General features: G+C 36.2%; 1 protein-coding gene across 4 annotated transcripts in view; it reads right to left on the reverse strand.

Moving 5' to 3' along the window:
* Nucleotides 1-13636, reverse strand: part of CLEC16A (C-type lectin domain containing 16A) — an 89993-nt gene that overhangs the window by 28335 nt on the left and 48022 nt on the right. For all 4 annotated transcript variants that reach the window (XM_075105300.1, XM_075105299.1, XM_075105302.1 and 1 more), the window contains exons 19-20: nucleotides 1657-1808; nucleotides 730-934 (exon numbers count right to left, since the gene is read on the reverse strand). In XM_075105300.1, coding sequence (XP_074961401.1) covers nucleotides 730-934; nucleotides 1657-1808 — 357 coding nt within the window. The remainder of the gene's footprint in view (nucleotides 1-729; nucleotides 935-1656; nucleotides 1809-13636) is intronic.

A 13636-nucleotide genomic window follows, 5' to 3' on the forward strand; every position in this document is an offset into this window, starting at 1 on the left:
CAGGTCGGATTATAGTTCATTATTGCTCTTGGACAATCCAAGTAACTGAAACAGCTGGTGTCCTTTTTCATTTGCCCACCTCTTTTCCTGCCTGTATTTCAGAGTTTCCTTTTCTATACTCACCCATTCATTTAGTTTACTGGTAAGCTTAAATTTATTCTTCACTTACCAAATATTCAGGTAGTATTTTAATCACTCTTTGCTATTTACTCTAATTAATCCTTTCCTTCATCTCTTCGCATACATATCCTCCAAACACAGAAATCTAGCTGCTGATACTCCAACTTAACATTTTGAATTGCTCATCTTCACCACATCCAAGCATTAAGAACTATCATCAAGACTATCAGGACACCATCCAACTCAGGCCTCAGGCAGGCTGAGGTCCAATTTAGTCCTAAGGCAGTAGAACATCTGCTTTTTAAGTAAGGCATTTGAATTTTGAATCACTGAATCACATTTAAAGAGAAATGCTGACTTTTGTGAAATGACTGGCAGCTAGTGATAACAAGACAGGACTCCTTTTTCATCCTTTCCTTGATGTGTCTATCATTGAATACGAAAACATATTTTACTCCAGTAAGATCTATTGCTTAGAAACCAGAAACCTATGTTTACAGTTTTCCATGGCACACCACTTAGATTTTTTTCTCACATACCTTGATGTAACAGTTACTTGCTGTGACATACAAGTATTGTTTCTCAGAATAATTTCAAATAACCATTCACCTGCTATTCTCTGCATTTTCATACGCCGAGCCTGAATACGGCCTTTTGCAAGACGTTGCTTTGCAATAATGCAGCGAATGTGGTCAGAAAAAATAAATGTAGCTTGAAGGATGGGGAAGGGCTTAGAATGAGGACTTGAGGCAGGCTTATGAATTATTATGTTCAGAGCTCTACTGTCATCCTCTACTCCTGTCACTTGCATATCCTAAAAAGAAACAGAAGGCAAGTAGCTAATGAAAAAGTTAGCATTTTAAAACTATAGATGAAATATCAAAATTGAAAGAAAACCCTATGAATGCTCCACTAAAGCTCCCCAAAAAACAGTTCCTGTGTTTAAAAAAGAAGACTATGCAAGTTGTACAACCTTGGATTTAGTTCTTCAGAAATTGATACTTGTAAAGATTAAATCAGTTTAAAATTCAATTAAGTTATTTAAGCACAGCAAACTTTCAGAAAATATAAACAGCATTGGGTAAAGGGCAAGAAAGAGACATAAATGAGAGAAACTTCTTAGAGCTTTTGAAATCGATTAGATAAGCACAGATCACTTTGAAGCTACAACCTGTTACCTTCCCTACCCATGTAGGAAGATAAGAACTCTAGGACAGTTCATTACTGTCCCACTTAAGGAAAGAGCCCAGGACTCAATCTTATATGATTTCACTGTTCAGATGAACACAGCCCAATATATATTGGGGAAGTTTACCTCATCTTCAGGTGTGCCTCTATTTAGCTATATAAACTTCTCTGGAAAACCAGAAATAGTTTAAAAGGCAGGAACTAGAAAAAAAGACTAGTAACAGAAGAAACAAGTAAGCATGTACAGAGCTTAAATACATAAGCTAATATCGATGTTACTATTTATCCAACATAAATGTAGATTTTCAGATGAGGAAAAGTAAGCACCCAGATTAAAACTCCTCTTACCTGCAAAAGGCCTGCAAACTTAACTACTCCCCATCCAAGTCTGGCAACATCTGGCTCAACCAAGCTCATCTGGTAAATATCCACAGCCAGGAATCTTTGAACTTGACCCCCGTCCTTTGTTATGACTGTACAAGCAATTAGATCACTGTTATCTAAAGAAAGGAAGGAAAAAAGTTACATAGCTACTGAAGTTAAGGATTCTGGGTTTTGCTTGGTTTATGTAACAAAACGTTAATATATAAAAGCATAGTCATCTTTATGACACGTTTAAAGTTATTCATCTTCAGGACCATATGGACCCTCCAGGTAAATTGTATCAGGTTTTTGCCAACATTTGTTAAATGAAGTGACATTTTTCCCTTTACCCACCCACTTTATTAATTTATACTGAATAAACATATAATTTTTTAACCATTACTCTAGGACCCCTCAAACAAGCCCCAAAATAGAGATCTCAAGAAGTAAATGCACCATTCCCTGATCCTCCTGCATCTCCTCACTGCACCTGTTCCAGTTCAAACCCATCAGTCTTGAAAAGTAACTAAATTACTTTCTTTACACCAGCTGAAGTCTACTGAGCACCTCACAAACCATCACTGACGACAACTAGCTGACCTTTGCTAATCTTACTAGAATTGCTTTTTCCTTTGCTTCAAATCATAGAATCATGAAGGTTGGAAAAGACCTCTAGGATCATCCAAGTCCAACCATCAACCCAACACTACCATGTCTCCTAAACCATGCCCTGAAGTGCCGCGTCTACACATCTTTTGAACACCTCCAGGGATAGTGACTCCACCACCTCTCTGGGCAGCCTGTTCCAATGCCTGACCACTCTTGCAGTAAAGAAATTTTTCCTAATATCCAACCTAAACCTCCCCTGATGAAAGGCCAGCTCCTCTCGTCCTATCGCTAGTAACTTGGGAGAAGAGACCAACACCCACTTCACCACAACCTCCTTTCTGGTAGCTGTAGAGAGCAATCGATACTTTCACTCACATGCTTAATATGCACGGGCCATTTTCCTCTCTCATCTAGTACAATTTATAATAAGTAAAAGATTCTATGACCGTGCATGCTGTCCTACCGAGTTCATAATCTTTGCAATTCTAGATGGTACTCCATATAATTTGATGGATTTAGCCAGCTAACTTGGAGCATTTAACTCTTTCCTGCAATAGTTTTGATTTGGTTTATTTTAGGATAGAAACCATCCAACCTGCAAGCAATGAGTTCTATATTTTGCTTCTACCTTAGTCATAGTTTTTCAACACACTCATTCTCCTTAGTGCTCTCATTCCTTAGGATTGCTAAGGCATTGATAGATCCAGCAGTTTGGAGTTATTTGTTCAAATAGCCTTTCCTAAAATGAGGGTTCAGTGCTATGGGCATCAATTGCTGTTAAGATATACAAGGCTTTTTCCCCTCCTATTCAACATACACATACTACTTTTAAGGATGCTGTATTTCTAGACCTGTGCCTATATACTGTAATCAGTTTGATAAATGGTATCATTTATAGTAAGGTAAGTATCTTTCAAAAAGGCTGCCTTCTTATTCAGATTTTTTATATCTACCTGAAGGGAGCTATTCTGACACACAGAATTAAACGTATCTCTAATACTTATAGCAGCATCTCCATACTGAACACTGGCATTAGGTGCTCTTGCACCTGAAACTCAGCTGTAGCATTTTTTCATGGTATTTACACAATGCATTAAAATTAAGTCTGCTGAAGTTCAACTCTATGTTCAGCATCTGAAATAAAACCATGGAAAAAATATCTGACTACTGTTTTTCTCCTCTTCAGTTTCCGATGGGAAAAAAAACCAAACCAAACTAAAAATGAAACTAGAATAATTAGCTAATGGATAGAAATGAGGCTGCAGGTTATACAAAACAGTAAAACCTAAATCTACTTATGCAAACATCTGAACAACTAGTTAGCACCATACTTCACACTAGAAACATCTGTGGGATAGATAAAAGCTATAAATGGAAGCATACAACTCTTTGCAGTGGCAGATCATACAACTAGGGACAACAGCCATGAATTACAGCTTGGGAGGTAGAGGAAATTATTTTTTGCATAAATCAGCACAGGAGGTTACCCAGAAAGGTTGTAGAATTTCTATCACCAAAGCTTTTCAAGTTTCAAAAAAACAAAACAAACACTTGTCCCAAAACCATCCTCCTGTCCCTCTGTGAAACCTCCCACACCAAAACTGAGAGGTCCCCCCTTCCAACTAACATTTCTAACACATTATTCTACCAACTACCCTTTACCAGCAGGGTCCATTTGATTGGGTGGTAGGGGAGAAAGGGAGGAAATATAGAACACTAATACAATTAAAAGAGGACAATTAATGCAATTGCAGTGTGAATTGAGTGTGAGCCTTTGAAATTTGAGAGAACAACTTTAATCAATAAATACAATACTGCTACTTTTCTGCAATACATGCAGGATGTGATTCAGTTACATGAGGATTGATTGCTATAACCTTCTCCTATACCCTAGAAGGCTCAAGAAATCCATACTGGATTGGCAACTACAGGAGCCTATGGAAGATTTATCTCTTTTTAGAGAAGCAGCTGAGACACCAGGCAGAAAATCATAGCAGATCTAAAATGGCAATGTAGACTATGTTGAGCCTACAGAATCCTACTCCAATGTTATTGTACCAATGACATTCTAATAATCTGAATAATAAAAAATAACAGTATATATTAAATGTATCAAAAGCTCTACCTAAATTTTTGATCCAAAAGTGTATTTGTATTCGTATATATTTTATACATACAGATCTAATACATTCCTCCAGAAATTACTTTTTAATACCTAAATTATTCCACCTTTTCATTTATAACTGGAAAGCTTGAAGTTATTATCAATGTTCCTAAGTCATGGGAAAACAAGAATAATATAAGTGTCATTTATTCTGAACTGGCCTGTGAATTTAGGCATAAGATACCCAAATATATTTGATTATTTTGAAATGTGTAATGTTATGTACAACTGGGAATGAAAAACAGAAGGCTTCTAGCAGGAAGGATTGTACCCAGGATTTAACTTCTCTGAAAGAGACTTGGAATTACAGCTGATAAAGTGAATCTATTTCTACAATAAAATGACAGGCATGATCTTTGACTGTACACAATGGATTTACACTGGTGTATTACTGTAACACTGTGGCAACCGAAGGACAGAGTTTTAAAGAAGCAGGCTGAAAGAAATTTGAAAGACTACCACAACAAAAACTGACATGAAAACTAGGGTTTTTTTTTTAAAAAGCAAAGAGGTTAATAATTCAGCTTAGTTTAAAGAATACCTAGGAGGCAAGAAGATTTTAATCCATACATAAATGGTACAAATGGATAAGAAATTTTATACAGGGCCAAGTCTAACAGCCAAAAGCTGCAAATGGCAGCAGTTCCATGGTGAAAATAATTGATTGATGAAATTACACAATTGGTAGCCTGCCCCTTCACAGGACAAAGTTTCTAAACAAGAACTAATGTTTTTCTAGGAATACAGTTTGGTTCAAACAGAACTAGCTATGTAACAGCCAGGATATATGTGATTTTTTTTTTTCCAAGCCATAGAAAAAGAATTAAACAGGAAAATCCCTATGAATATAGCTATTAACTGAGAAGGAATTAATTCTCAGACAGTTGGTATGACTAAGCAAGGATGAGCTTACTATATGGCCTATCCTCTACATTGCATAAACTATTAGAGGTGATACCTTTTTTGAAGCAGTTTCAATAGCAAGCATAAAGTGTTATCAGTGTTAAGGTTTTCAACAATTACCAATGTGTTCCAAAACAGGACTCTGGAACATTTCTGGTTACTTCTTAACTTGGGACCCTTTATTTGTTGCCTCTTTCAGCCTTTAATCCAATTAGCCCATCAACATATTTATTTCAGCTGATACAAATTCCTGGAACAGCCCTATTTTTACCTGAAGAGCTGAAGTAACTGGATTTGGACCCCTCCAAATACATAATGTGAGGTTGCTGAATTTTGTGGATAATGTATTGTGAGGTTCTCAACATATTGGCCACAACACCAGACTTGTGAATTTCTCCAATACTTGGTTTTGCCCAGTATTTATACAGTTTTTAGTGCAATGGCAAGAAGATTAAAATACTTGGAATTACTGCTGTACAACTTCAACTGCCTGACTATAAAAATGTAGCACCTAAGGTAAAGAACCTAAAGGGCAGAAGCTGTTTTCCAGAGCAGAAAGTTTTCATTTTAGATCTGACAAAAACTTGAAGCAAAGCATTACTGTAACAGTTTATCAAAGAACAGAAAGGAAAATTACTCATTTATTAGGCAACTGTTACAGGAATCTTTTCAGTTTATACAACTGAATGCACCCCATTTACATGACTGTTTCTAGTTCACAGCTGCTGAAGGGTCCTAAGCGAGTCATCCTTTATGACAAAAACAGAAGAGAAAGTGTGGTTAAACACATTTCCAGTGAACTGACCTAAGAATACTTAACAGCTACGCTATAAAACAGTACAGATACCTAACCACATTTAGATGTAAGAATTTCAAGCCCAGTAAACTTCAGTACAATTGAGATTTGATCTGGGGATTAAAGAGAACAACAGACTGAATGGCTCACTGATGTGACACAGCTGCAAAAAAGTATAGTGTCATTTCTGAGATTAATAGCAATGCATAATTTTTCCTCGTGCGAAATGAAGTTTGTAACCAGTTTGGACAGTACACCTCCAAGACATGGATCCAAGATGTCTCTGGACTTCCTCCAAGAAAAATACAACTTTTAGAACATACAGCCTAGGACGGAGAGTTCAAAGACTTCAGATGCCTGCAGCAAAGATTTAAATTAGGTGAAAATATTGCATGAACACAGGCAACTACTTTATGAATGTAACAGCTACTTTAGGAGATGGTCTAAATATGCCTGACCTGCCTAAGGGCTTGATCTTTAATGATTTTATAATTTACAGTCATTACCATTCAAGAACTCATCTGCAGACATTAAAAGCTGTTACAGAAAACTTTTAGCACTTTGTGTGCATAGCTGGCAGCCCAAGATAAGCATTAGGCTGCAGATAGTTAATACACCACCTCCCACTCTACAACAGAACTTTTTCCAACAGCATGTAGCCCATTTGGTACAATGTTGTTCTTTACTACTTACTATGACAGTCTTTAATTGCAAAGAACTTTAACTCTGAAGTTTTGCACTTTGATTAAATGAGTTTATAGAGGAATATGTGATCCTTGAGAGAACTACGACGTATTCCCTAAATATACTCATGAGTTTATGCCATTTCAAATTTTATGTGAAGCAATTATCTGCACCACACTGTACCCAGAATGTTTTTGACAACCTATGTTTTGACCGTTTGTTGAACAGTTTAAAAATCGTTACTTCTATTACTCTTCACAATAAACAGCCCTCTTTCAGAGGGGATCAGAATTACTTTCTCACTATAGCTACCATCTCTCTCTCGTCCAGTACAAAGTCAGAATCTCAGTTCACATATTAGTCCCTCCTCTTGGTCAGGACAGGATGCCACCGCCCTTCTTGAGCAGGGGAACACTGTTCCCATCAGGAACAGCGGAAAAGAGCAAGAATAACTGCTAAGAGTGACTTGAAATCTCTGTTCTTGCAAGAAATACTAGCCACTTAAAAAGAAGAATTCTTCTTTAATTAATTTCTCACCACCTGTTTCAGATAAAGAAATAGGTCTCAAAGACAGTTTTAAGGCTAAAGACTTTTTATAAAAGAAAAAGACTATGTCAAGATTTACTGAACAAAAAGCAAAATTCAGGGAAAAGGCAAGGAGGTATAAGATGACTTTGGAAACAGGAAAACTACAGAACTGTATACACATGAATTGAGAAGACAAGATAAATTGAGGAGAAACCCAGGGCACACATTTCAGAATGTAAACCATAGGATAAGACATGTTAAAGACACTTTGGTTTGTGGGTTCCCTTCCCCCCTGGCAATGCGAGATAAAAATATGAAAAATATTTTTTAAAATCACTTTAAAAACTCTTATGAAGTATGTATACTGTAAATGTGGGGAAAAAATAATCAGGTGGTTTGAATATACTCGAACACAGATCTAGCGGAAGAAAGTAGCTAACAAATACATTTACAAAAATAACATTTACTCTAGTAGCCACCACAGAATTTTAAGAGCACATCTTTTGCCCATTGCTGTCCTTGGTAATTTTTTTCCCCTGAAGTTTTATTTTTGTACACCTCCAAATAACTGAAAATAAGGGACAACATTTAAATGCTAATCACAGACTGGGTACTGCAACCAAGCAGAAGCACGCTTGCTCCTAAAACTTGTTTTCTTGTAAACGCAAGACTACTCATTACCAGGCAGAGGGGCTCTGTATTGCAGCATCATTTTCTTCAGTTGTCTCCAGATTGTCATGCTGCACTTCTGGCAATATTGTTTTTTACATTATTTAAGTACCTTGATCTTATTTTTTTAAAACGGATACCAAGTTGTTAAATACAAATCTAGCATTTGCTCCTGCCTGGCAGGTGTATTTTAAAAATATTTCAAACCAATATTTGTAAATCTAACAGAGAAAAGATCACTATCACAAATACAACATTAAATGATTAACTATTAGCAAACAAAACAGTCCATTTAAGTTCTTTCGCATAACCACCAATAGATGTAAGATTTGAACATTATACATACTACAGATGAGTTATGTCACTAAGTCCAAAAAAAAATCTTGCCTCCTGATGTTGGCATTTAAAAGGATCATCTATTGGAAATTCTTACTAAAGATGTGATTTCCTCTCAGACATTTATGAAGTTTCAAGCATACTGAACACAATCCATTTTCTTGTGCCATGTGTGCTAGTACTCACCAATTTACTAGTGTACGCTAGTGAAAAAATTTAGTTGTCAGAATACCATGAAACCTTTGCACTCATCGCAGTGTTTCATGACCATCTGGAAAATTCTCAAGACTAGTGTTTACTAGAACCTACAGTGATGCTGGAAGACAAAACCAGACATGATATTTTCTTCTGCAAAGCGTAAACCTAAAATGACTAGCTATTTCTGCTCAAACTGTGTTTTTTTTTTTTTTTTAACATAAGTGTATATGTAATTCTTTTGTGTATGTGTCTGTGCACGTGTAAAACTGATGTCTTTAAAAAGATATTTTGGACTCTTAAATGCATTATGAAAATATTAGAGAAGTATACAGGAAAATAAGCTGTCATTTCAATTTATCAAAAACCACATGATCCTGCAGCAAATGAGAACTGATAAAAGCTTTGTTTTCAGCTTGTAATGAGTATCTGGATTTTAACACTGGCATAAGGTTCAGACAGATCAGATTTCAAATCAATAAAACCAGTACACTGATTTTTTTTTTCCATAATGGCAAAGCAGTCAAAAATTAAACAACTTGTTACAGAAAGCATCTAGCTGTGACATTACAGAGAGAAAAAATTGAATTGTGTTGTTTATTAAGCTGTATATAAACTTCAGTGTCTGAGGGATGACAACATTGAATTGGACAAGCGCTAGACTGATTATTTTATTTCACTGTTACTGTACTCAGACACCCGAGGGAAAGGCTCTGTGCGAAAACAATCACACTTGCCAAATCTCTCAGCTGGACAGAATCTGTAATGAGTTTCTGAATGACAATCCAGAGAGCAAATCAGTAAAATTTCTGGGGAGAAAACTTTTCTGAAAGTATCTGCAGAAGCATGAAGAATGACGAAGACTTTGTTTTACGCAGGTCTTCATAACAGGATAGTAGCCTGGGAACAGTTAAATTTTTATCAGGAAAAGTATGCTTGCCTTGCTCTGAAGTAATCCCTTAAGACAATACCTCACTTTTAAAGTGAGAAGGAGATGCCACTCATTCGCCTGTAAAGAAAGCTTAGTAACTATACACTCCAAAACCTCCAAAGCGTCTATTAAACTTGGAAAATCCTGGTATTTCACCCACAGAAGTGTCATTATTATTTAGGAAATCAGGGGAACCTCTTAAACAGCATTACCCTTCATAGACTGAAAGACTATGCAGAAGCATTTGCATAAGAATGGAACAAATCAAGCATCTACCTAGGCGTTCCCACAAAGTACATTTAGTTGCAATTAGAGGACGTGTCTCTGGTCATACAGCTGCACTACATTTTGGCTTATTCTTTTTTCCTCAAATGTGACAACCTATTTAGGAATGACAGACAAACCCCAAGCATCCATACTCTGGACAGAAAATGAAGCAAAAGTATCTAAGCATATTTAAAATAATACTGAAATTAAGTTATTTAAAAATATTCATAAGAATTAATAAAAATTAATAAAAAAATGTAGTGTTATCTACCCACAGTACAGTCTCTTACTACACTGTAGAAGGAAGCTTTTGTTTGCCTAGGCAGTTTATGTTCAAATTAAATGCTACTTACACAAATGAATTGAACTAAGTTTCATTTTCCTGACCACAGTGTACCGTCTATGTTCACTGAACAGAACTGCAAAGTAACTGGATAAGGACTCAATAGATAAATATCTTCCAAGAAATAACTTAAGAGAAGGAAATTTTATATGCCCTATGATAAAACCTCTTATCAACATCTGCAAATACCTGTTTGTGGGGGGAGAAAAGAAGCAGCAGCCAGTGGTAAACCAATAAGATGATGAGAAGCACTGAGCACAAATTGAAATACAGGAAATTCCATTAAAACATTGGAGGGCGGAACCAAAAACAACCCACAAACATTTTTTATTGTGAAGGTGGTCAAACATTGAAACAGGTTGTCCAGCTATGCTGTGAAATCTCCATCCTTGACAATATGCAAAACCTGACTGGTGAGGGCCCTGGGCAACTTGCTCTAGCTGACCGTTTTGAGCAGTGGGGTTAGACTAGATGACCTCCTGAGGTTCCTTCTAACCTCATTTATTCTATGATACATTTTCCTCAAATCTTCTAAAAAAATGTTCACTGATGGCCTTTATAAAGCCTGTATATTTGGTAGAGTCAGAGTAAACAAGAAGACTTAACTATGTTCCTTTTTTCAGTTTTAGCAAAGAAATAAGGGCTTTAAATGTATCATAATTTGCCTCTTGGCCATGGCATTTAACATGTCACTAACAGAATCAGCAGCCTGAAATCAAGCACCCAGGTTGTTAATTTGAGCTGCCAGTGAACTTCACACAGTGACCTGCTGAACAAGATTAAAGCAGCCACCTACATGAGACACCTACGAACTCAAATGCAGTTTAAGGCAGGCAGTTATCACAATACATGTGTGCCTCAAAGCTACTTACAGTAAAAAACAGTGGTGAAAATTAACAGTATATATCATTCTGGTGGCAGCATAACCAGCAACATAGAATGAACCTTCTGTGGAATACCTGACTCATTTCTAAACGTACAGTCATATATAGTGCTGACAACCTTGCAACTACACTCAAAGGTTTACAATGAACATATGTGCATCAAAATACTAAAATGTTTCTTTACAAGAAACTTTAACCTTTCTCAGCAAGCTCCCACAGAACATCAGCATTGTATGCAGGCTAAAAAAAAAGCCATTTTGATAAGGTGAATTTTGCAGCATTTTTCAAAATTAAAACAGTAGCTGAAATAACTACTGGATCTTGTTAGCATCTACTCCTTCTTGATACTATATGTATATGAATGAGCATAACCATGGGCGGCATCTCAATGTTCAGAAAAATTTAAAAAGCCTTGTAATAATATAGATGGAGGAAAACTTGTTAGATCAAGAATACCTCCAAGGTGATAATTAAAGAAAGGCACACAATTATAATTTTTGGGGTCACATTTTGCCAACTGCTAAGTCTCCTCCCAAGATATGGCACCTATGCAACAGCATATATCCTGTATGCTTTATGCTGAAATGCTGACATTCTCTTGTCTCTCTTCCTTGGGCAATGAAAAGATTTGAACTGGAAACTACATCTTTATGCTAACACACACACTTCATGACTGTATTACCTCAGTTCAGGTAGCTTAAGTAACAATAGCAGTAATAAGCAGTTTAGAAAGCATTACCAACCAAAATACATAAACTGATGCACATGTGAATGGGGAACTTTACTCAAAGGTCCCAATGAATACAGAGTATTTGCTTGCTAGTAGCCTTAAAAATATTAAAATTAAAAATAAAAATCACAAACCAACTCTGATGACTTTGAAAAAAAGAGTATGCAGTATTTTGTCGTCTTTCAACCTTTTCTAAAGGTTGGACCAGATGATCTTTTGAGGTCCCTTCTACCATCAGCTTTTCTATGATTCCATGAAGAAACAGCTAACACCAACCCCATTATCATGGATAGTCAGCAAGCAACTTGTAAAAATCAAACAGTACCTATTTGCTGTAAGGATTAGATCCATATATCTGTACCTGTGCCACACAGTATTATTTTAGCAGTTTACTGACATGAAAAGCTCCTCCCAAGGAAACACTTAAAATGTGGTCATGTTTTGTGGACACAGATACCAGTGCCACTTCTTTGGAACAGGCCTAACACCTGTCACCTTGGTCTGAAGATGAAATAAGTCTATGCCTTTCTAGCTAACCAGGAAGTGTCTTTTGAAGCCAACATATGAAACTCCACATCAGGCACTGACTGTTGAAGACAGATTCTGACTCAAAGACAGGATATGAGAAAACTCACCAGGAAGGACTTTTTACAGTCATCTTCAGTTTATTTCAGTTTTTGGAAATAGGCTAGAACTCTGTTCAAAATTTTGAGATCCCAGACTGACTGACTCACTCCCTCTTTAGGTATCAGCTGTTTTCACCAATAGTGGGGTAAGCGATGCATTTAACTGAACTTCTATAACTCTGCCAGCTGTAGAAAAATTTTTGCTTACTAATAAATGCTGGAAATCTATGGAGAGTCATGCTTTGAAAAAATCTAGGGCTGTAATTACATATTGTTGTCCCAAAATAAAGACTAAAACCTTCTGTGAGAAGATCAGAAAGCATTGAATACACTAAGGCACAGAACTGCCATAATAATATGGATACTCTGCATTTAAACCTAAATATCTAACAGCAGCACACATAAGGAAATGATACAACTGTAATACTCTTCATACTGATATAAAGTCTATTATCCACACTAGTTGTTTACTAAACAGTACCTCAGGAGTGTACCAAAAACATCTCTGCAAAAGGGTCAGGTTTAACAGATTCCCACCTGTCCACAGAACGTAAACACAGATATTTGTGCATTCAGACATTTTGACAGTCCTGTATCAATCCTTCTGTCTTCTGATTTGTGTCATACTGAAAACTGGTTAGCGCCTAGTTGGTAAAAAAAGCGGTGATCTTAATTATTAATTAAAAATGTTAGTTTAAAAAAATCAGTTCAAGCTAACTGCTAAATTTCTAAAATAGATTATCTGGGGGAAAAATCCTCTTTTCAAACATTCCAATATCAGTAGTATACAATAAAAGGCAGGGATACATAACACATTATCTAGTTTTGAGTGATATGTCCCCTACCAGAAGCAGCAGTTTAGAGAGGTTTCTTCTGTAAAGATAAACTCAGTTTATGCTGAAGTCTACACTAACGAGAATTTGGTTCTCTCCTCCAAAGAAGGATGGATCTGCTGTCCCAAACTGTGTGTAATAAATTGTAATTGCTATTTTCAGTGACTTCCTGGTTTTGTAATCAAAGAGCTACCAACATACGGCAATATGCTTAATTCAAACTGTATTACCAAAAAAATTAAAGTGAGTATAGCCTGGCAGATTCTTATCTACAAGATTACTTCTAAGCACTATTCCACACTTTTAAGCCTTTCTGCTTTTATACTGCAATTGTGAGACTTCCTGAATGCTTTCCTAACACATCAGGTGCTAAACAATGTAATTAAGAATTCCACATTGTTACTATCATAATGTTGATAGCAATAAAATATTCATTGTAGAATAGCCTGCAGATTAAAAAGGCAAGC

Source organism: Phalacrocorax aristotelis, chromosome 10, assembly GCF_949628215.1.
Source record: "Phalacrocorax aristotelis chromosome 10, bGulAri2.1, whole genome shotgun sequence".
NCBI lineage: Eukaryota > Metazoa > Chordata > Aves > Suliformes > Phalacrocoracidae > Phalacrocorax > Phalacrocorax aristotelis.